This window comes from Lotus japonicus, chromosome 6 (genome assembly GCF_012489685.1).
Source record: "Lotus japonicus ecotype B-129 chromosome 6, LjGifu_v1.2".
In the NCBI taxonomy this organism is placed as follows: Eukaryota; Viridiplantae; Streptophyta; class Magnoliopsida; order Fabales; family Fabaceae; genus Lotus; species Lotus japonicus.
Genome location: NC_080046.1, coordinates 10,953,173 through 10,977,514, shown reverse-complemented (window position 1 = coordinate 10,977,514; position 24,342 = coordinate 10,953,173). Strand labels below are relative to the sequence as shown.

General features: G+C 36.3%; 1 protein-coding gene across 2 annotated transcripts; it reads right to left on the bottom strand.

Moving 5' to 3' along the window:
• Window positions 1-3,175: 3,175 nt before the first annotated feature.
• On the bottom strand, window positions 3,176-23,980 carry LOC130726364 (protease Do-like 7). 2 transcript variants are annotated; one of them, XM_057577620.1, is made up of 25 exons: window positions 23,554-23,980; window positions 23,397-23,467; window positions 22,820-22,954; window positions 22,159-22,217; window positions 22,032-22,068; window positions 21,447-21,572; window positions 21,208-21,297; window positions 20,696-20,761; window positions 20,543-20,599; window positions 20,386-20,451; window positions 19,632-19,739; window positions 18,306-18,386; window positions 17,809-17,858; window positions 17,117-17,282; window positions 15,586-16,098; window positions 12,872-13,054; window positions 12,662-12,767; window positions 11,750-11,920; window positions 11,579-11,658; window positions 10,845-10,928; window positions 9,054-9,281; window positions 5,570-5,785; window positions 5,267-5,424; window positions 4,406-4,517; window positions 3,176-3,700 (listed from the first exon to the last, which is right to left on the bottom strand). In XM_057577620.1, the coding sequence occupies exons 1-25, from the start codon at window positions 23,828-23,830 to the stop codon at window positions 3,518-3,520; spliced, it is 3,423 nt and encodes a 1,140-aa protein (XP_057433603.1). In that variant the 5' UTR covers window positions 23,831-23,980; the 3' UTR covers window positions 3,176-3,517. The 2 variants fall into 2 exon arrangements, with proteins under 2 accessions (XP_057433603.1, XP_057433604.1); XM_057577621.1 differs by lacking the exon at window positions 10,845-10,928 and having other exon boundaries at window positions 23,554-23,979.
• Between the last annotated feature and the right edge of the window lie 362 nt (window positions 23,981-24,342).

Genomic DNA, 24,342 nt, shown 5'->3' with positions numbered 1-24,342 from the left:
ACACGATACACTTGGATCTATCCCTTAAAACACAAGTCTGACACCTTTCAGACTTTTAAAAACTTCAAAGCATTGGTTGAACTGCAGTTTCAATGTAAGCTTAAGAGTGTGCAAACTGATGGAGGAGGAGAGTTTTGATCCTTGATTCCCTATTTTACTCAGTTAGGGGTAGTTCATCGTGTGACCTGTCCTCACACACACCATCAAAATGGGAGTGTGGAGAGGAAACATCGCCATATTGTTGAAACGGGACTTGCTTTGCTTGCTTATGCCAAAATGTCATTGCATTTTTGGGATCACGCTTTTCTTACAGCTACCTATCTTATCAATCGGATGCCTACTTCTGTTTTAGGAGGACAAAGCCCTTATTTTCAGTTGTATGGTTCTCAACCTGATTACAAGTTCCTCAAGGTATTTGGGTCAGCTTGTTATCCTTTTCTGCGCCCGTATACCAATAACAAGTTGGCATATAGGTCCCAAGAGTGTGTATTTTTGGGCTACTCTTCTCAACACAAAGGATACAAGTGCTTGGATGCTCAAGGCAGAGTCTATGTCTCTAAAGATGTGTTGTTTAATGAGCATAGGTTCCCTTATGTTGAAATGTTTCTTGCATCTGCTATAGAAACAACTTCTCCAGAATCATTTTCTTTGCTGATTCCTCTTGCTGCTGCTCCAAATATTATTTCTAATGCTTCTCCAGCTGCTGAGCCTGCTTCTCCTGCTATGACAATGCATTCTGCGGGTTCTGATTCTTCACCCTCTGGCTTAGTGGATGTCTCTCCTTCGTCTGAGCAATCTCCAGTTATCTCTGCACCTGTTTCTCCTGCTGTGACAGTGCATTCTGAGGGTTCTAATTCTTCCTCCTCTGGTTCAGTGGATGTCTCTCCTTCTTCTTCTGAGCAGCCTCCAGCATCAGCTGCTACATCTGATAATGTTCAAGCTGTCATCCCTGTTAATGCTCATCCAATGCTCACCAGAGCAAAGAATGGCATTGTCAAGCCTCGCTTGTTTCCTTCTGTCTTGTTGACAGAAGTAGAGCCTACTACAGTCAAACAAGCTCTCAAGAGCAGTAAGTGGTTCAGTGCAATGCAGCAAGAGTATGAGGCATTGATGACTAATAAGACCTGGACTCTTATGTCACTTCCAGCTGGAAGAAAGCCTATTGGTTGTAAGTGGATTTTCAGGATTAAAGAAAATCCAGATGGAACAGTGAATAAGTACAAGGCTCGACTTGTAGCTAGAGGGTTCAATCAAGTGCATGGCTTTGACTATTCTGAAACATTTTCTCCAGTGGTCAAACCTATAACTGTGAGGTTGATTCTATCTCTTGCTATTTCCAAAGGGTGGCCTCTTCAACAGTTAGATGTGAATAATGCCTTTCTCAATGGGAACTTAGAAGAAGAGGTTTACATGGTTCAACCACCTGGATTTGAACAGGGTGATAAGTCCCTTGTGTGTAAGCTTGACAAAGCTTTGTATGGCCTAAAACAAGCTCCTCGAGCCTGGTTTCACAGGTTGACTGCCACTCTTGTTCAATTAGGGTTCAAGGCTAGTAAGTGTGATCCCTCCTTGTTCACTTTGTCTTCACCAACTTGCTGCACATATGTTCTAGTATATGTGGACGATATTATTATCACAGGAGGTTCTTCAGTCCTAATTCAACATCTTGTTGACAAACTGAATTCTTCTTTTGCTTTAAAACAGTTAGGAAAACTTGATTATTTTCTTGGAGTTCAGGTTACACACTTGTCTGATGGCTCTTTGCTACTTAATCAGACCAAATATATTGAAGATCTTCTTGAGAGAGCAAATATGTCTGAAGCCAATGCTCTGCCCACTCCTATAATTAGTAGCAGCAAACTGTCAAAGTTTGGAGGTACTTGCATGAATGATCCCTTTCTCTATAGATCCATAGTTGGAGCATTGCAATATGCTACAATTACCCGGCCGGATATCAGCTTTGCAGTCAATAAAGTCTGTCAATTTCTGTCTCAGCCTCATGATGAACATTGGAAGGCAGTTAAGAGAATTCTGCGGTTTCTTAAGGGTACCATTCATCATGGGTTGCTTTTTAAGCCTTTCTCTCTTGATCGTCCAGTAGCACTTCATGCCTACTGTGATGCAGATTGGGGTTCTGACCCGGATGATAGACGGTCAACTTCTGGCTCATGTGTGTTCTTTGGCCCCAATTTAGTGTCTTGGTCAGCTAAGAAGCAAACTTTGGTTGCTCGCTCAAGCACAGAAGCGGAATATAGGAGTCTGGCCAACATAGCAGCTGAGATTCTTTGGATTCAATCCTTGTTGACTGAGCTGCATATTCCCTTCCAAACACCAACAATTTTCTGTGATAACCTGAGCACCGTAGCCTTGACTCTTAATCCGGTCCTTCACACTAGAACTAAGCATATGGAAATGGATCTTTTCTTTGTGAGAGAGAAGGTTCTCAATAAGACTCTTATTGTTCAGCATGTTCCTTCTCTTCTGCAGAAAGCGGATATCTTTACTAAAGCCCTCTCTTTAGAAAGGTTTCATGAGCTTAAGGACAAACTCAATGTGGTTGACAAATTTTCATTTGTCAAACCACCTTGAGTTTGAGTGGGTATGTTAGAGTACATTGAGTTTGTATTTACTATGCTGCTGCATCATCTTTTGAGTAGTTATGACAGCTGACATATCCCGCTGTTTGTATTCTCCTATTTATGTCAGCTGTTGGTATTCTCCTATTTATGTCAGCTGTATGTTACAACTGTTGGCATTCTCCTGTTCTTCTATATAAGGATATCTCATCTTCTATAATCACTCAGATTATCAAGAATACATTTTCTGTTATATTTCTATTTCTCTCTTCTCTCTCTCATTGCTTCTCTAATTCTAACAATGAAAATGAAATTTTATGCAATATTATGTGTATAGAATTTCTTGTTATTTATTATTCTCTGATACGTTTTTTCTTTCGTTTTCAATTATGTAATGTATTTATTTTTATCTTTTTAACTTGCCATATAAAACTTAAATCATATTTTTATAAATATATCATCATCTAACCAAATAAGCCTCCATTAAAATAAAATCTGCATGAGTGCTTATATCTGGTGTGTAATTTTGGGTCGAGAAAAATAATGCTAATTTACCCAAATAAGCTTTGCATTGTGGATGCATCAAGGGAAGGGGTCGATAAACCAAAGAAGTTATTTTTTGTCGTTAATACGATAAATATATGTGTATATGTCATACAAATCTAAATATTTTTCTTTTGCTATCCAAGCTGCCAGGTATATGATGTAATCAACTAACAGGTTAAACAATGCCGTACATAATCCAAATTCATTGCCAGCCGGAATCGAATGCTTCGTAACTTGTCAATCGTTGCAATGCGATAGAATATCGTTGGACAAAGGGGCATCAAACCTACACACAATCACAAGTCTGCACCTGGAAGAAGTCTTCCACATTCTTGATGCTCCTGTGCTGCTGCTGCTGCGTCCATATGAATGTGTAGCAGTAATATATACTCTTCTTATTCACATACAGAAGTGCAACTCAATGCCTTGATTATCTTACGACGCCAAATTGCAGTGTCTGGATCAAACCTCAATTCCCATGTAGGCCAGTAGTGCAAGTCTTGCTTCAATGTTAAGACTCGTGGCTTCCCATTGAGGTGAATTGTCCTTATACGAACAAACTCTCCATGCTCCAGTTCCTGCCCACATTCAAGAAATAATTATATAATTTGAGAGGATAAGAAAAAGGAGAATGACAAGTCCTAGATATAAAATGTGCAGCCAAAATTGGATGCCATGTTAAACAGTACTATCAGATCTCATGTTAAAGAGTACTCAGATCCCGACGAAAAATTACAATGTTCTTCAAGAAATATGCAAATTTCCCAGTTGTAAAAATAAAAAACTTGGGGCAGAAAAGGTCGGCAAAGAATTTTTAGAGGAAGCGGCTTTCAGAGGAAGGGGAGGTAAGCCCTTTCCTTGATTGGAAGTTCCAAATTACCCAATTCGGGTACCAAAGAAACATTTAACTAAAAGAGGGTCTTGGAAGGTTTTCAGAAATACCACAAACCCTCCCTCCCCCCTTTAAAAATCTCCCAAACAGGGGGAAGGCTTCTCGTAAGTCTCCCCCTTCCCTTCTCTTTTCTCCAAAACTCAACTCACAAACACACCTTAAATGTTCGATGTTAATGTAAATATGTAATAGCGCAATATCAGATGGGTAAATAGATTACATCGTATAACAAGAACACATGTCATAAATGGAGCCATATACACATGCCATGCATAGTAGTGTTTTCAAAATCAATATGGACACTATGTCATACGACTCATACCAGTGAATCATACATATAAGCTCTAATTGGGAAGAAAAAAGTGAGCTAACTCTGCATATAATTCCGTACCTTTGTCACAGCAACAAAAGCATCTATATTTGGTGTTGGTTTTCCATTTATTTCAACTATCCACTGAAGAGCATAGAGACCATATCTATGTACAGGACTCCCATGACACCACCTGTGAATTTGACAAATATTATAAGCAGATGCTTTTTCAAACAAGTGTACAATGCAAATGCGAGTGCAATTCATTAATAGATAATCTTGTCTGCAACATTTATATAAATTTGTTCATAAAAATAAAATAAAAAATTATTAAAGATCTTCAATTAATTACATATTTTTAACTATGTATGATAAATCATCATAGAAGTAATCATTAAAACATAGTTAGGAAAAAATAATTGCAAATTTGTCAAATTCACATATGTCTAAAATGAAAGAAACTCGGTCTGGATTCCAAATTACTAGACTGTATATAGAAACATGATATGATCAGACAACCAAGCCAGTGGGCGAATTTCAAAAGACAATCTGCACACTGATTCAAAGAGCAGACATATGTGGACAAGTTGCATGACATAGTGCAGATGTATCTAGACAAGCGCTCAATTTCTGTAATTAATTAGGTAACTAGTGCGGAGAAGTTGAGTAAGCATGTTGGGAAAATAGGTCATTATTATTATAAATCAGACTATTCATCTAGTAATCTAGATTCAAGACCTAGATCAAAGGCCATCAAATGCACACATGACAGCAAGTTGTAAGCACAGGATAAACCATGGTCAAAGCGAGCATGCTAACTTACTACAGTAGGCCCTTATACGATTTTACTCATAACATAAACATCCTGCCATGCTATCCATTAACGATACATTTAACCCTTTTGCAGAATTAAATATTAGCAAGGACAAAGTTAAAATCAACCTGGCAACATATACACCATGACCTTCTTCAGGAAGAAATCCAAGTGCACGTACTGCTGGATGTGGATCTTGAACAACACAACCACACCAATTAATTGTACGAGCCGTTCCATTTCCATCCCTAACATCTGTTCCCACAAGAAGTTCAACCTCTCGTCCCTGACAAGTGACAACACCACAAATCAGTCATGAAGGCATGTGTCTCGATAAAGAAGCCAGAAGTCCACTCAGCAGGCTCCAAAAGCACACAATCAAAAGCAAGAAATGAAATAACTATAATCAGGGGGGAAATAATCTCACATACCTGCCGGAAAATAGTCAGATTAAGCTTCCCATCATTGGCATCAGATTTGTCTAAAGCTTGGCAAGCATTTTCTATGTCACCGAAACAGGTGACTGGTTCTTTATTGATTGCTAAAACCATGTCCCCTTGCTCTAAAAGGTTCTCAGCCTTTGATCCAGCCAAACAACCTTTAACACGTAAAACCTGTCGTCTTATTGGATCCTTCTTAACAAGCGCCTATAATAATTGAAAACAAAAACCATGAATATCAAATCAAGACAATGGCCACATCAAAGCTAGCTCTTTCAAGTGAAAGAAGGTAATGGAACCTAATAACTAAACAACAGACTAACAAGTTGGCCTTGCTTGAAATGTTTCTTGAAAGATGGACAAATGATACAGCAGGAAAACTGAGGACAACATTTCATCAGTACCTCATCCGATAATTTCAACGCCAGAGAAAATCCCAAAAGAAACCATTTGGGTAAAGCTAGATGATCTCTGTTGATATTTATTTAAGCATTTAAACTACACTCACATCTAATCTTGTTTCTTAAAGAAATAGTAACCTCTCCCCACTTTGAATAGATAATACCATTCTGTTTTTAAAATATTAATCTGCACACACTACATGGAACCATCCAGAGATGAAAGTCAAGGACAAGGGAAATTAGTGTAATGAATCCAGGTAATATTTTAAAATGAACACATGACAAAAACATTCATCATAAACAGCACTGTCATAGTAAAACCAAAAGTACATGCACATCAATCGTTCAATGAATAAAACTATATTTCAAATCACATGATGGAGGTGCATTCAGTCAAAATGGAAAGCTAGGATCATTTAAGATACTTTTTAATAGCGCTGTCGTTTCAGAGGAGGATCGTATTGAAGTCATGTTTCAAGAGTCTCAAAAACGTATATTTTTCATGACATATAAAGGGGATTTAAGGGCTCATTGCCTTCTCAATTTACTGTTCTTCTAATGTGAGTTATCTTCTTAAAATGAAACTTAAATATCCACTTTGCACTCGTTAATCAATTCCTTATAAATAATTTTCACTAATCCTTATAAACAAAAATTATTCTTTTCCTTTATTTCAGAAGGCAGTGAACATGATACTAAAAGGGCAGTGAGTCATGATACTTAGGTACCAATATTGAGGAATTGAGGAACAAAGTATCTAAAGGCTTGCTAAAGGTAGACAAAGACAGGAGAGAGACGAACACAGTGAAATGTATTAAAGATGAAAGGGGAAAAGCCTTGGATTACAAAGTACCAAGGAAAAGTGGGAAAGCTATTTTCATAAACTATTTAATGAAAGAGAAATTTTAATTGAACTTGAATAGACTTAACCCTAGTGAGGAGGATAAAATATACTTTTTCTACCGAAGAATTCAGGAGTCTGAGCTAAAAACAACCTTAAAGAGGATTGATAATGGCAAAACACTTGAACCAAAAAATATACTCACTGAGAAATGAAAGAGGAAGAAAAGCATAAGATGATGCAAAAATTGTTTAACAAGATTCTGGGGTCTAAGTTCATGCGAGATGAGTGGAGTAGAATTACTTCAGTCCTTATCTATAAGAACAGTGAAGACATAAAAGAGGAAGATGAGTGGATTAAGATCGGGCTTGTCAATAGTGTGCCATAGCGGCGCAATGGCAGAGTAGCGGTCGGTCACGACGGTGGAGGCCATAGTGGCGCGGGTTTTAGGTTGCGGTGGTTGCGCATGATTGCGGCTGGATGAGGCGCGATGGAGAAGGATAAAGTCTCATCACGCTAAATTCCAGTTTTTCCCCTACTTAAGTCCCGTTAGGTTAAAAATCCGAGGGAAAATGGGGTTTTCGCCTGAGGTTAGTGAAATTGAACACCCGCGCGAAAACCAACTTCCTCTTCTTCCCTTCTACCTTTCTTCTTCTCATCCACACCTGCAAGCATCTGCGACTTCCGGCGGATTTTCTGGCAGCTTTGCCGGCGACTGGAACTTCTTCATCATCCTAGGCTCCTAGCTTTCAGCTTCAGGTTTTTTTCAAGCTCCGTTCTCTGATCTCATGTCTCTCTGTTATCCTTCTCATATTTCTCTATTTCTTTGCTCTGTTCTTTGTTCTTTGTTCTTTTATATTTATATATATGTAGTATAAGTATATGTAATATATATAAAAAATCAGTGTAGCGGCCATCACGCTATAGAACTTTTTGGGCCGGCCGCTACACTATGCTATCCGCCACTAACAAGCCTGATTAAGACAAAGGACTGTTAGGTACCAGAAAATAGTAAAGAAAGAAAGAGAAACAAATGTGTTTGTATTAGAATAGTTCTGGAATTCTGAGATGAACTCAAATATCCAGATTGGGGAATTACACAAAGAGGAAAGAAAACAGATACAAGGCAAATTTGAGATTGCCATTCCGTCTCTATTCCTAACAGTGTTTCTGCCTACCGTCATCCCTCACTCTACATGGTTATATCTCCCATACATTCTCCTTCACACTCCTTTTGCTTACCTCACTCCCTATTAGAATAATGACACGTAAGCAAGGCGGTTATATTACCCACTAGTGAGTATTAGGGATATCCTTCCTCTTGCTCCTCCTGACGTAGAGTCATAGACCTTAGTGATTCTAGGCCTTTGCAATTGGGTCCGTAAAAAATACCCACATCACAAAAAAATCAATTTGATTTTATGCTGGGGAGGTCCATCGTGGAAGCAATATACTTTCTATGAAGACAGGATAGAAATTGGAAAAATATAAAAGACCTAAAAATAGTATTCAGCAATTTGGAAAAAATGCATGCAATAGATTCCTAGAGACTAGGGAGCTTTTATGTAAGGCTCTAGAGAAGAAAAATATCATATTGCCAACATTCAAGCAATCAAAAACATGTATGAAGGGGTCATGATTAGCAAGAGAACGCAGTGGGACCACAAAAGACTTCCACATAACCATAGGACTATATCAAGGCTCAACTTTGGGATCTTCTCTTTTTATCCTGGTTCTTCATATACTTTTTTAAGATCACTGACCAAGGGAATGAATTGTGATATTTAAATGAAAAAAAAAAAAAACTATAATAGGTTTCATCAAGGGAATAAGTATTTCTTTAACAGGTTACAATGAACACTTACAAGGATTAGTTGATACACCACCTAATAATAAGCTTTAGACAGTCCTAACAACAGTTGACTAGTGACTAGTGATTAAAGCTTTTACAACATAAATACTTAGCTTCATTAAACCTATAAGATTCTCTCACCTGATACCGTGGCTAGTATATTATCCAGTGCAGGAAGGGCTACACTAGAACCTTAAATCTGGTTCTTAAAAAGAAAGAACAAAATCTTATATTACTTTCATTGATAGATCATCTTAAAATAGAAGGCTGAAACTAAGCATACTTTTGTTTAAGTGGGGTAAAAATACTTGCATATTGCATATATATAAAAAAGTAAATATCCTACAGGGAGAAACACAGACCAAAAAGGAAGATCAATACCTGAATCCAATCATCACTTAGTCCAAAACTCCGAGCCTTTGAAAGTAACGTTGGATAAAGTTCAACTTCTAGAATTCTGACAAGAGGCATAGGTCTTTTGACACCATTTATGAGAAGAGGTGGCCCGTTTGCACCAGAAACAATCTTGTCAAGGACCTGACTTATTGCATAAATCGGAATACCCCTCACAAATTGATGATCTTCTGATGTACTGCCACCAAATTTCAACTGGAACAGGGGATTTCAGTATCCACATAAATATAGAAAAGTACATCAATTTTCACAACCAGACAGTGTTCATCATATAATTGACCCCCTCTCTTCCACAAGAAATAGAAAACAATAAAAATAAGAAGTTATGTCATGACCCAGACCAGACCATGACTGGTCAACAGACTAGTTAATTTGACAAACCTGAAAATACATTACAAATTCAGGTTTAATTGTAAGTTGGAAAATGTTCTATATATTGAAAAACAATGTTAAAATTTTAGTAGAAATTTCTTTGAAGTGTAAGACTGACAAAATATTATTGCTTCCTTTTTGTTGTTAAATTTATTTAGTTAATTCAAGGTTTTGTTTACAAGTCATAACCTATGATGGATCAGTGACACTAGATATTTTCTACAAAAGAAAGGCATTCTAGTACATTAAAGCTCCCGCTATGTCTGGGGTCCGTGGAAGGGTCTGACCACATGGTCTATTGTACGCATGCATGCCTTGTTTTTTACACAAGTGGATGTTTCGCGGACTTGAACCCATGACCTCAGTCACATGACAACATCTTTTTACTGTTGCGTCAAGGCTCCGCTTACACTAGATATTTTCTATTAATAAAAAAAAGCAAGCCCTGCTATGCTTGGGGTTTGGGGAAGGGTCCTACCACTTGATATATTGTACGCAGCCTTGCCAAATTTTTTACACAAGAGGCTATTTCCAGGACTTCCCAAGGAGTCCCACCAAATCTCACCCTCAAAAAACTGTCTGTGGCATGTTTTCTGGACATAAAAATAAAAATTGGAATGACATTGATGAGCCAAAGACACTGCGTGATTGGTTGACTGAATAGCAGACAATGAATAGATCACAATAGAGACTGTATAAGATGAACAATGAACTGATAATGCAATGATAACAGAAAACTATAAATAAATACATACATGTTTTCCTATCAATAAAGAATAATATATTGATTAATTTTATAATTATATTCATCTTTCCTCCGGTCCTCCAGATTCTCAATTATACCAACAAAGCATTATAAAAGTAGTCAGTCGTCCAGTTTATCAAATTATATACCAACCACCACCAAGACAGGATTACATATTTCCATACATCGCCATTTCCCCTCCTCTATTTTCTACTTTTTTTTTAACTTTCCATCTCCCCTCAACCATAACTACGTAATAGAATAATCACAGAAAAACGCTAGACAGACAATTTATGTGCTATAAGTTTTGCTAAACTGAAGTGGGATACTTGTTGATTGTTAGATGGATGAGTAGTCCACACCACTCTGTCTTATCCAACACACTTGAATTTTGTCAAATTTCTTGTGCTTTTATTCTGGCCGTGTACTACGTAGCATTACTCAACGAAATTAATTTAATCTTTCTAAGCTTAAACAGACCAATTGAAAATGTAATTTTTATACAGAATTATTATACTCTTTCATTTGTCATTCTCTTTTCGAAAAGCCATATTACATCAAAAGAGTAAAAGCCTTTCTTAATTTATATTAAATTTTATATGAAAAGGAATAATGGCATATAAGCTTCATGACCAACCCACCATGAGGTAGCCATTTGAAGTTTGAGCAAATATTGCCTTCTCTCTTCTCTTTCCAATTTTCCCCTTTCTTCTCTTTTTCTTCTTCTACGAGGACACAACTGTTTGAAGTCAGGCTTTATGGTGTCAAATAAATCAAATTATGAAAAGACCAAAACTTCTCAAGAATATGTACTTTGTTCAAGTTTCTGGAATTTACTCATTATGGTATCATATATTGACAGTTCAATTATTCTTCTTTGATTTTGATTTAGAATTAGATTGAGGTAGGTTCAAACTATGGCGATATAAAGGGATTGGGTTCATTACTTCACTTTCGACAGGTAGTCCATTATTAGTAGGTCATCTCTATGTACCACAGTTGTCCTAACCTTGAAATTAGGCAACCGCAACAATTTTGAGGTTTATTGGTGTCAATTGTGGAGCAAATTTTCTAGCACACCCCTGCTCCCCAAATGAAAATGTTTAAGTAAACAATCTCACCCTGAATCCTTCAGTGAAATCAATTTTATAATGAAAAAGCAACAGAATGTTTGAACTTTTGACAGTTTAGTCAAAAAGATACTCATGTAATGCCAAAGAAAGAACTCTGCTGAAATAATAAGAAGGTCAAAGAAGGCTAAAAAATAGTTTTTATAATGTTCTAACGATTAGTTGTATCACCCAATTTAATTTTAGCATTTTTCCTATCTAGGACCCAATAAAAAATGTCTTAACAGAAAATAAGAGGTATAAACCTGAGTAGAGAAGCTTCCCCATATAGCTCGGACTCTTCCTTGTTCATCTGTGAGCACACCCGAAAATGTACTACCAAAATCTGTATTTGAGCACATGAATAGTAACTAGTAAGTCATTTATCAGTACGAGTAACATGTTAATAATAATGTAAAAAAATTATCCACATGTACCAGTATCAAGCTCAATTACTTCCATATTGGTTGCTCTGTAGCGTGGAGAATCAGCAGATCCTATATTCAATGCAGCACAAGGATTGGTAACAACTGATATCCTAGAAGTTGCTTGAAGGCTTCTACTTAACCCCACAAGATAAACAGAATCCCCTCGACGTAGTGCAGGCTCTGGACGAGAAAATGAACTAAATGTGAGTCTTTGGTCAATATTGATAAATAATCTTGATTCTTGAATGAATAAATGAATATGCCCTTAAACCTCTTCCTTCTCATTGTCATCTACATCTAAAATGATGATCTTTTCAGATAAATTTTCATTTCAACTTTAAATGTCATGACATCCTGTGCTAGTTATTTAATCATTTACTAGAAGCAATAGACTTCCACATAAAATGTAAACTATAGAATATCTACCACAAAGATACATAATAATAGAAAAGAAAGTTAATCTCATGCTTATCATGCTATCGCCACTGGTAAGATGAGTATTCCATGACAGAAAGGGGCCCGGAGGAATTGGATTTGGACAACAGAAAATAATTTTTTATTGATTATTCCAATGTTCCTTCTATTTTTCACTGCAAAGGTGGAAGCAGACTGAAAACATAAACCTATCCAAACCAAAAGCCTATTTATAACTATTCTAACTGGATCAAGCCTAGTGACATTTAACTGTCATGCTCATTCTAACTATGAGGCCCTTTACTCCTATACACTTTCCAAATAGCCTTACTATTATTTCCTTCCCTAAAACAGACAGCTTTTTTCCATTCAGCCAAAGTATGGACGGTAGTCTTTACATATGGAGAGGATGAAATGAAAAATGTTCTTCATCATTAGATTTGGATCTGGTGAAGATGTAATAACAGTAAAACAGAAGAAAATGAGGAACCCAATTGTGAAACCCACCTGGATGTAACTTTGCAGCACGGACTACTGAAGCACCAACAGGTCCCAAAGCAGAGGGATCATATGATATGAGAGCATAATTGTGAACAGGATGCAGAAAAACCACCTGCAATTAAGAAATAGGGACAGCAAGCTAATGAAAGACTGCCTTCTTGTTAATTTATCTACATTATTATATTATTAGGGTCCCATTCTATTAGAAATATTTACCTCTCCTGGAATTTCAACCGGAAAAGCAGCGAACGAGAGCATCACATCAGAGGAAGATATTGCAACAGTATTTTTGTCAACTGCAGCTAATCCCATATCATGAGAGTGATATATTATGACACCCGTCCCAAAAAAATGCTGCGAATGAACACCATCAAGCATACAAGATGGAGGAACATGAACCTGCAAACCCCACACGATTTTAGCATAACAGGTTTCACATTAAAAGAATAATTAAGAACCACAAGAAAACCAGTAAGCCAGCACCAGTAGGTCCAGTACCAAGCTACAACAATATTAGTGTCATAACTAGCAAGAGGATTATATAATCCAGAAAATTTTAGTTAGAATATTAGTATTGCCAAACATTAATGACTAAAGACACTCAAATATAACAGTAACGGGGAAAAAATTAAGTTTGAGAATAGGTGCAAGGGACACAAGAAGCCTTATTGATGCATCCCTATAAATCAAATCAAAGGCTTATGGGCAACCCGGACCATATCTCACAGCTTAGCTGATTATACTTACGACATGAGCCAAATATCCTAAAGCTAACCCCAACTTGAAATAAAGACATCCTTTTTAGACATTATATGGAAATTCCAGGGGCCAGGCATACATCACAAATTACAAAATAAAAAAGTAATTCCTTGATAATAATTTGCCTCATTCTCACTTTGGAGAGGAAAGTAAGGTATTCATATCTCAACCATTGATGAAAAAATCAATTATTAATATTATATTCCCATGCATACATAACAAGTCTTAGTTTCCTCTCTAAAGTGAAATATTCACTTTAGAAGAGTAAAATCCTTTAGTTATGAGATTAGAGAACAGAAACATGCCACAACTTGGAACTTATTCGCAATGACTTGTCTCGTTAGTAGTATTAGAGTTGCGCCCCTTTCTCTGTCAGGTTCTATCTTTGTCATTGAATTAATCTATTTGTCACTTTCACAACCTATCTCAAGCTAAGATCAATTCATCCCATTTGTTATGCCCTCCTTGTCCCATATGTGGTATACCACCGAATCTTGTATCAAATTCAATCTAACCCACGCTCTTCCATACGCAGTTGGTCCTCTTCTCTATCCTTAAATTATCCGATGTCAGTCAAAGGTGTTCTCTGTTCAACAAAGATCTCCCATAACGTATTTCTTGCCAATGATTCATACAGGTGATGTATTACTATGAATTGATTTATACCACCAGCTTCCATTGCAAGTCATATCAATGGTGAGTTCACCTGTCTCATTGATGAGTCACGTTAGTGATGAATTTTCCATGTCTATGATGCACACCAGCACTAGTTTCAAACTCAATCACCAGTTCTTTGGTGTTCCAAGTTCTCTTGTGGTTTAAAACTTCCTTTTCTTGATAACTTAGGAGAAGTTTCAATTCTTAAGGATCCGGCCCCTCTAAAGTGAGTGGACTCACTTTACAGGGTAAAGTAAGCATCACAACCGTTGATTGAATTATTATCAAAGTAGGTAATCACTATTAATGATTTTATGTTTAGGTAAACTATTTCTACAATCATTTTCTCAAAATAAAATCAATTTTTATACTATAACCAGCGTAGCTTCTCTAAAATAATCACTGCAATCGAAGAGAGAAAATTGGACTATAATAAAATGATTTTTAAGATTGTAACCAAACACAAATTAACTTCGACTTTTTTCAGAAATAATTCTAACATATAATCATTCCAAAACATTATATGGGTAGTGAATGAAAGACTTGCTGAAAAGATCAGAAGCAGTAGCTTCAAACACTCTAATACCTACCTGAGACTTCACTATATTAACTAAGCACAATAACTACTGTAATTAGCTAGTTACATCAGCAATTATAACAAACAGTCATGTATCCTAATAGAATGACCATATGTTTTGGTGAATTCTAAGACTTGAAATAATGAATGATTTCCACTTCCAAACATTAGAAACACGCATCAAAATGCAACTAATCATGATTGAATATTTTGAAATATGTATTTTGACAAGTCAATAACTTCGGATTGATTTTACAGTACAAAAACCAAAAGGAGCTAAAACTCATCTTAAGCCCAAAACGGTTAAACTTTAATACTTCCTAAAAAGAATATATATTATGGAATAATTTTAAGGGGGCGTTTGGTAGAAGGGATCTTTAAAGATTCCCGGGTAAGTTAGGTTGGGAATGTAACATTCCCATGTTTGGTACAAGTTTCAGAAAAAATATTCCGGGGTATTGTGGATTCCCAGGCATGCAATTTACATTGATTTTCTCCAAACTTCATTCACATGTTCAAGGATGGGTATCTTGCATTCCCATGGGAATGGAAGTTATTTCCCACTAACTTTTATTTTTAATTCAAATTTTATATTTTTAAATATTTTAATTAAATAAATTTTAAAAACATACCTGGGAATTGAATTTATCAACCAAACGCTTTTTTAAAAGATGCCTGGGAATAACATTCACATCATAATATCCCTGGGAATCCACTTACCCGGGCATGATTTTTGATAACTTGTAACAAACGCCCCCTAAAACTCATCTTACTCCAAAAAAAAAAAAATTGCACATGTTTTCGTGCTTCTCATGAGGATATCATGAAACTAGAGGATAATGCCCCATATCATATCATTTCAGAATACTTACACATATACCGTGCATTTTAGTGAAGCCCATAATCAAACTTGTGACAAAACTTCAAAATGCAATACCTCAAACATCACAAGAGTAGGCTCAATCACACGTTCAGCAACAGATGAATTTGCAGTGGCAGCCGTTGCACCTTGGTAGTCCATTAACCCATCATCCTGTATAATGCTTGATTTTTCTAGCTTAGTTTCCTGGGTTTCATTTAAGGAAGAATCAGCAACAGCACTTCCATCAGTTGATAAATCTTCATCTACTCTCCGTTTTTTAACCACGCCGTCAGATGCATTATGGTGAGATACATACTCTGAAGGATCTTCATGATTGGTTTCCATGCTAGTGACACCATCAACCAACTCACAATTGTTACCTTCAGACATATGTCTCCCACATGCATGCTCACCAGATAGTGAAACTGGCTGTCTGGCTGGATTTCCAACATCTTTAGCACGAGATGATAGATAAAGCGAATCAGGCAGAAAGGCCGGCTTAGCAATCCAGAGGCCAGTACTGTCATCACGAGTGTATATCTGAGGTGGTGCATACCATTCATGACGATCAACTGTCACCAACACAGACTGCAGCCATCAGACAAGTTCATGAAACAAATCAGCACTGAGTTATACCTTTAAGAGACCGCAGTTCACTCATGATTCATGAACCAAAGGAATGTAGAACAAACTTACAAACATACCGCTAATCTAACATGAGAATATTATTATGTCAGAAAATCAACCCAGTTCTAAATTCAGCACTAAATTTCAAAACATTAACGTAGTACTGACACCCAGCATCAATAATACACTCGTTGACACTAGTGGAGTTGGAATAAAAACGCATCATTAAGCAAATATTTTTATAGAATAACCTTTTCATGAAATCCACCTTAGGCTTAAGAACTCAACATGTAAACCATGCTCGTTAAGTTTGATGCTTACTAAAAAATAAATTATGTTCTATCGCTGTTCCAACCATAAGATATCTGAAATCTATATGCACACACATACATATACTACTTGATTCTATACAGAATTATTTGAAATTTGCATGCATATGATTTGTGATTAAATTAATGAAGAATTGAAGATCACATTCTAAATATAAAGATTGATGGTGTATCAAGTCTTACATTGCCCATGGATCTTAAGTTCCAAAATCTTATATACTTGATCAACATTTATTGACCATGGTAACAAAAAGAAACCAATAACATACAATCATAACCGTTGATTTCTACGAAACCTAAGGAACATATATCAAAATCAGTATTCGGTACATGACCACGTGTAACTAGCTCCGGGCACACCAATTGCAACCTTAAAACTTAAAATTTAAAAACCAAAGAAATGGAAAGATAATTAGAAAAGGTCAACTTTCTTTGGAACATCATACACACAATCTAATCAAAGAGGATTTGTCTTTTATTCATGAACCACTAGGAGTCTAGGACATGATTTTTCTGCAATTTTTAGGGATGTAAAACAAGGCTTAAAATGGTAAAGCAACTGTATATAAGGTACGACAGCAGGAATCACAAGTATCTGCAAATATACATGTATTCAGTATCATATATCTTGATTTCATAGTAACAATTACCTTCCTTCTATGACGGTCCATATAGCTTATATACTCCAATGGTACACGAGCACCCCTAGATAGCTTAGAGAGAACAGATATAAGTTCCTCAAGACAAGATATTTCTTCACCGGCAAACTTCTTTATTATTGCATGACGAGGAACTCCTGCTCTAAAGAGCATATATCTGCAAAATGTAAATACTACGTGTTCAATAAAGCACACTATATATTTTTTTTTTTGAGATAGGCAAATGTTAGTTGTTAGTAATATTAGTAAATTAGTCCTTCCTCAGGGTTTGAACCCTGGACCCTTCACCCTTCATCCCACCCAACCCTTATGTCCCCTAGCTCTTACCACTTGAGCTAACCCTCAGAGACACTGTATACCAAAATGTTACATTAACATCACAGGGATCCTCTCCCTCTCGGAACAACCCCTGTGCATGAGAGGAGACATGATGCAAGACTTGAGGCCATTTACAAATTTGTCCAGTGGTGAACAACTTCAAGGAGTTTTTAAATAGAACAAGAATAAATCTTACCATAACATTAACATTGCACTGAAATTACCAAGTTGCAACAAATTAACCTTTTTACTAACATGGCACTAATTATAATCTGGAGAAGCATATTCCATCTATATAAACTGCTACTGCGAATTAAACTAATTATTAATTTAGGAGTAGTCAATGTTTATCTGGGTATACATACCCTGGTTCAGTCACATAAACAAGACCACAATTGAAGCGGAAGTTTCTAGCCTGCATCAAAGAAGATGATTACAAAACCATGATGAGACAGGTCGCTTGAAATTAGTAGAGAAACAAAAGCACGCTTTGGGGATGAGATGAGACATTCAAATCTTATTCCAATATGGAATAGGAAGACTTGAATGTCAGGCGTTGTATGAAACCATAATGAATCCAGATCGTTAAGTTGCAGTGATCATAACAACATCAAATCCATACTACAGTAATTTAACAGAAGACAGCCATGCAGAGACAGATTGACAAGCAGCGTGCGTGAAAGCAATAAGCTAAAAGCTACTTTGAAATAGTTTGTTGAATATCAATCAGAAACAAGGTAAATATCAAAACACATTTTATTGAAATGAGCCACTTCCTTCAGGCTCTCAAGAGAAAGAAACCAAATAAGCTTTCTTGCGAGAATATAAAATACAGAAAGTATTCCAAGTAAGTCCAACTAACCTGCTGATAAGAAAGAGGATGTATTATTGCCCCACTAACTTCTAAGAAATAATCAGGAGTTATTGAGTGCAAATCTTGCACCTAAAATGAAAATTTAAAGAGGAAAATAAGTTAGCATAACAGCAAGTAATAATTGGATTTTCATCATTCAAGCTGTCAGTCAAATTGCAAGCCAATTTTCTGAACCTATTTATTTCTTGGGTTAATATTTCCCTATTTCACGGGTGGCCCAGTGCAAGGTGTCAGGTTGGGTTGGCCTTTTGAGTTGAATACCTAATCTAAATCACCATGTGATAGGTGGTCACATCCTATGAAGCACGGACTCGGACAGGCACGGCCACACGGCTAAAATCTAAAAAGTATGATACGGGGACACGGCTTATATTTATATATATATATATATATATATATATATATATATTAAAAGATTAAAAAAATTATATTTTTTTCAAAAAGCAACAAGATAATATGTTCATAAAATTAAGAGAACATGAGACAAGTTAAGGTTTATATATAACCTTCCCAAAGTTAAAACACAAGTTAATCTCTTTACAATGAAAAACTTAAAACATCAATCTTATGTCAATGAGCTTCAACAAAAAAATTACTAAGAAGCCTCATTTTGCAAGTTAAGCAGTAGCACTCTATGGGTGCTATTAGATAAGGTTTTATTATTTTTAATTTAGCTTTTTATAGGTCAGAAAATATCATTTAACTTAAATAATAAAAAAATTAAAATTAATAACACTACAAGTGTCCCATACATGTGTCCAGCCACAAAGGTGTGTCAGCTCAATGTACAAGCCAGGTCCCAGCCGGAAAAATTTTAAATTTTTATTCTGACACTTTTCAGATGTGTCACACGTGTGTCGGTGCCGTGTCCGTGTCATCCACGTGACGGACACACCCCTGTCTAGGAGTGTCCGTGCTTCATACTCAAGTCACATGTCCGGTCGAGCCCACAATTAAAATTATCATGCATTTGGTTACAAAGGATTATAATCCCAAAAACTTCAGAAAATTACTACCCACTTTAGCACTTTGAAACAAACTGGTGGAAACAGTATCTTTCTAGTCTAATACAAACTGTATTTTCGAAGCTTCTCAATATAAGTTTTGATGAAATTAGAAGGATGTACAAAGTACAATCTTGATGACACTTATCATTTATTAACCAGACCATACAGTAAGGACTTCTTTAGCCACTCTCCTCAGAAAGAGTGGATGTTGCAAGTTGATTACCATGGTAACCTTCCCATAGAAAATATAAACTGACTTGGGTATGTCAAAAAGTACTCATAATATATATCCAAAAAAAAGACTCACCAACAAAGTTAAACTCTTTGATGCTCCACCCCTTTCAATTTGTAATTCAATATTTGAGTTTACACTGTCATCAAGTACAATCTCCAGTTTAAGGAATTGAGTAGTGACCTGAAATGAAAGTCAGAGTCAAGCTCTATTAGACAGATACGAAAAGTGGCTCCCGCATCTACTACCAGCCACAGACAGTAAACGACAATGACAGACCCCATATCTGTAGCTGGACAAGAAAATAATTCTTGAAACCTATAATTACTCAAAGAAACATGGAAAAGTTTCTAAGAGAAGATGTTAATCAAGTTACTAAAATTAAGAGGGAATTATTTACGAGTCCTGGAAAGCCATTCTTTTTCAAAATAGCTTTTCTATTTCAACAAATGGATAACGAACAGGAATAGTAAATTCAAGAATAATTAAAAATGATAGAACACAACTCATATTTGTCTTCTTGTCATGGTACCTCAATTAAGCATAATTATCATAAGCAGCAGTTAGGATGTACAACAGTACAACTATTTCCACCCAGATGAGTTGCTCCTAACAATTGTTTCTACTTTTAACCTCTACCTACATCAGCCTCCATAACCAAGTATGACCTTTATATGACCTATTCTCATTCTTTTAGATGAAAACATATACCTAGAGGCCAACAGTTCCACAAATGACAATATACAGATTAGGTCCACATTAAACATAAAATAACAGACAACCAAAGAAAGATGAAAAGGGAAAGAGGATTGCCCTTCAAAAGACTTACCTCCCCATTGACTCGAACAAGTACATCACCAGGTTCCAAATGTTTATAACCTGGGCCGCCTGGCACCTAAACAATTCAAACATTACAGCCAATGAATTTAAATCGAATTTCGACCCTCGAAAAATTAAAATAAAATTCTATATAACAATTTCCTTACCACAGAGTCCACAACAAGCATTCCAGTCTCACTGGCTGGAGAAGCATGGCGTACTATCTGTATGATTCAGAAGTAGTGTAAATAATAATTGGCATATTTAAACGAAATTGCCACATAATAAAGATAACAAGAAAAAGATGTAGAGTAAACAACCTGCTCCGTCTCACTTCTAAGACCAAGCCGGCGAGTCTCGTCAAACCCTTTGTGAAGAAACGTCACCTGTATCATATCATATTTTATACAAAAAATAAAATAAGATTGCCTCATATCCATAGGAAACATACATTACAAGAATTAAGAAGGGGGGAAACCCTCTGCAGTCATCACATGATTCACATCCAATACGAACAGTGAAACTTATGAGCAGGCAAGCAGAGTAAAGATGCAAGGAATATAAATTATCTAGAAATTACTAAATGTGAACACAATAGAAACATATATTGAAATTAAAAGACACTTTAATAGATACTTTAACTCAAATGTGAACACAGATACTTTAATAGATACTTTATCTAGCAGTTTAATAGATACTTTAACTCAAATGTGAACACAATAGAAACATATATTGAAATTAAAAGAAGGATTTCACTGTAACAGTGAGATCTCTTAGGACGTACAATGGAAAACGCACAAAAGAATCTGTGAGCATAATCTAACGGACAAACCTGAAGTGTGCCACGAGGAATAGAAACTGCCTTCCATTTATCAACATAAGTTTCATTGTCCTTTTGAAGATACCTTAATGCCCTTACAACCTGAAACGGAAATCATTGTATTTAGGAGTTCACACTTCACTCGTCCAAAGTGAATTAGTTGGCCCCAATAGAAGAATCGTGCTTCTCCTTGGTTATTACGTATTACATTAAGTGTCAGACATGTTCAGCAAATATATATCAAAGCTCACTCGTTCTAATGGTAAAAAGAATGCTGATGAACTTGATGACTTGCTCCCAGCATTCAGGGCCACTGCCCTGCCTTGCCAATCTATAACTGGGGAACCACTTGATCCTCCTTTGGTCCCAGATGCAGCCTGCAATGCAAAAATCAGTCCATGATAAAAGGTGGCAATCAAGCAATGGATAATTGCTTGCACAAAATAAGGGTTTGACCAAGTATTGTCATTGTAAACCACCTTTCATAGAGGCTTTTAAGCCATGTTAAACAACTAGTCAATCTACAAAATAGTTGCCAAATGACGGCCCAAAATAGGTTTTATCCCCAAAAGCTAATTTTATTTGCCTGCCATTTGTAGCAAAGAAGCGCCCTTTCATTTCTAACTCATTTCCACAGTTCAAAGTAATTAAAAATGAGGAAACCTTTAGAGTGACATTGGTAAAATTCTAAATACACTGAAATAGTTCAAATACAACGTCACAAAGAAATTAAAGGATTGAAAAATTTGAAGGAAATGATATAACAAGAACCAACTCATAATTTAAAATTTTGAAGAAAAAAGTAAATAAATTAATAAATATTTGTTTCTGCTTACTTGCATATAGAATGTGTTGAAGTCATTATACCCATCCCTGCATCAAATAATAGTTTGATATTTAAATTCCACCTATTCATGAAAGGAGTCATACAAAAGAAAAAACTACATATATTTTACACCATACTTCTTATAGTGAGGAGCATCCCTATCCAAACGAGCAAGAGTACCCGCCAAAATGGAAACCTGAAAGTAAAAGCCATAATAGAGTTATACAAAATAATTGGATGAAAGAGAAGCCAGATAATATTAGAAGTCATTGTCCTTCTACATCAATAATACACAAGTGGCCGTTATAAACAAGACTTGACCATGAAACCAAACCTTTATGGTCCATTAATGTTAAGAAATATAATATTGAAATGTTACTTGATTTTAGGGACAAGGCTCCTCTAGAGTGAGATTTTCTTTAAAGGAAGCAAGCAAGACTATCCTAATTCTAAAAAACAAAAGCTAAGAACATTTTGCAAACTAACCGCAAAGAGAAACCAAAAACAACAAACAAAAAAACAATTCTCACCATACACCACCATATGCTTTGTGCAACAATGTTCTATTGACTTGGTCAATTAGTCATGAAGCCAGGCGTAGATGGAAGTTCAGAAATCAGACAGGCATTTTTCTCCAAAAATTATTAAGGCAGAAAACAAATGCAGGAATGCAATAGGAAAAAAAGAGAAGAATTTTGAAGTATTTAGCGGAGCATGCCTGTCCAAAGCATCTAAATCAAAAACCAATTAACATGACACCAAGGCAAAAAACCAGAGATGTGAATATTAAGGCAATACCTTCTCTCCACTATCATTACCAACAACTCTGATTTCTAGTCCAACACTTGCAGCCTCAGGAGCAAGTGGTATCTCGTCATAGTTTAGAAATTGTATAGCACTCGGATCATACCGAAAGAATCCAAAATCATGTACCTGCAAAAGTGTACATATACAATTTGGTGCGTCAATAGGCACACAGAGAAAGATGAACAAAAAGTAACTCTCAGCAATAATTATTAATCAAATAAATAAGGATTAATTTTAAAAAACAAAAAAAAAAAAGATATCTTTGGGGACCATACTAACTATATGAGGAATCTAAACATATATACAAAGTACAGTAACAGTATAAGCAGGTTTAGAATGAGTTTTATGTCATCAAAGAAAATAAATTGAGGACAACATAACATAACAAAGGGGGAATCATTTAGTCATTTCACAATGTACATACATAAAGAGATCAATGAAAGAGGTGGCTTTGAGCTGAAAAAACAGTCACCACTCGGTAACAAAATTCTACTAGTTAACCAATTTAGTCCATCATTTCTAACAGCATACAAAAAATTCAAAGATAAGACAACAAAATTTCACTCACCGGATCTCTGTATATCGGATGCACCGGCACCTCTTCACGGTTCAAAAACATGGCTTCTGCAACAACAGGTCCTGCACATTCGAAAAACCGTTAACGCAAACGCGAAGTGATAATAAACAGTTAAAACCAGCGCGCATGATTACATTACATTACATACCTGGCTTGACAACATGGCGATTGGTGAGGATAATACCGCGGCGCTTATCAACGATGAAGCCGGTGGCGTAGCTGGCGGCGGCGGACTCAGTATCGAATGAGCGAGTGGCGGTGGTGCGGAGGACGACGACGGCGGGGACGACTCTGTTGAGCGCTTTCCGCCAATCCTCGGCGGTTACCGCGTTTTCCTGAAATGGCGGATCGATTTCCATGCAGAGGTCGGCGGCGGTGCGAGAATCAAAACCTTCCGATCCCATCGTCTCCGATGGATCTCCCATTTCGAATGGTCTTCTGAGTTCAGTGTGAATTTAATTAGGGTTCGATGATCGATGGTGTGAAGTGTGAAGTGTGAAGTGAGTGAATCGTAGTCACACTAGTTAACTCACTTACACAAACTGTGTTCTGTTCTGTTGTGTTGTGTCTAGTGGTTCAAGCTAATAATCACTACTGGGACTATTTTATTTTCTTTTAAATTTATTTTTTATTTTGTTTTCCTTGTTTGTATGATGGAGTGTTAAAGAGGGTCTGTGGGTTGCTACGGAATTCAATGCATTCGAGCAAACGTGTTCCGGGAACCAAGACCTGGTCAGAGAACAGCCAATGAGAAATCAAACTCACTTTTTGTTTTCTTTTCAACTTTTGTTTTCAATAATTAACCAATCATCGTCATGGATCAAATCATTTCCGAGTTAAATTATTAGTTTGTGTTTGTTTTTTTTACATGGAAAAGATAAATTGCGTCCGCGATCCCTGAACCTCCCTCTACCCAACTCATATGTCTTTCAGCTCC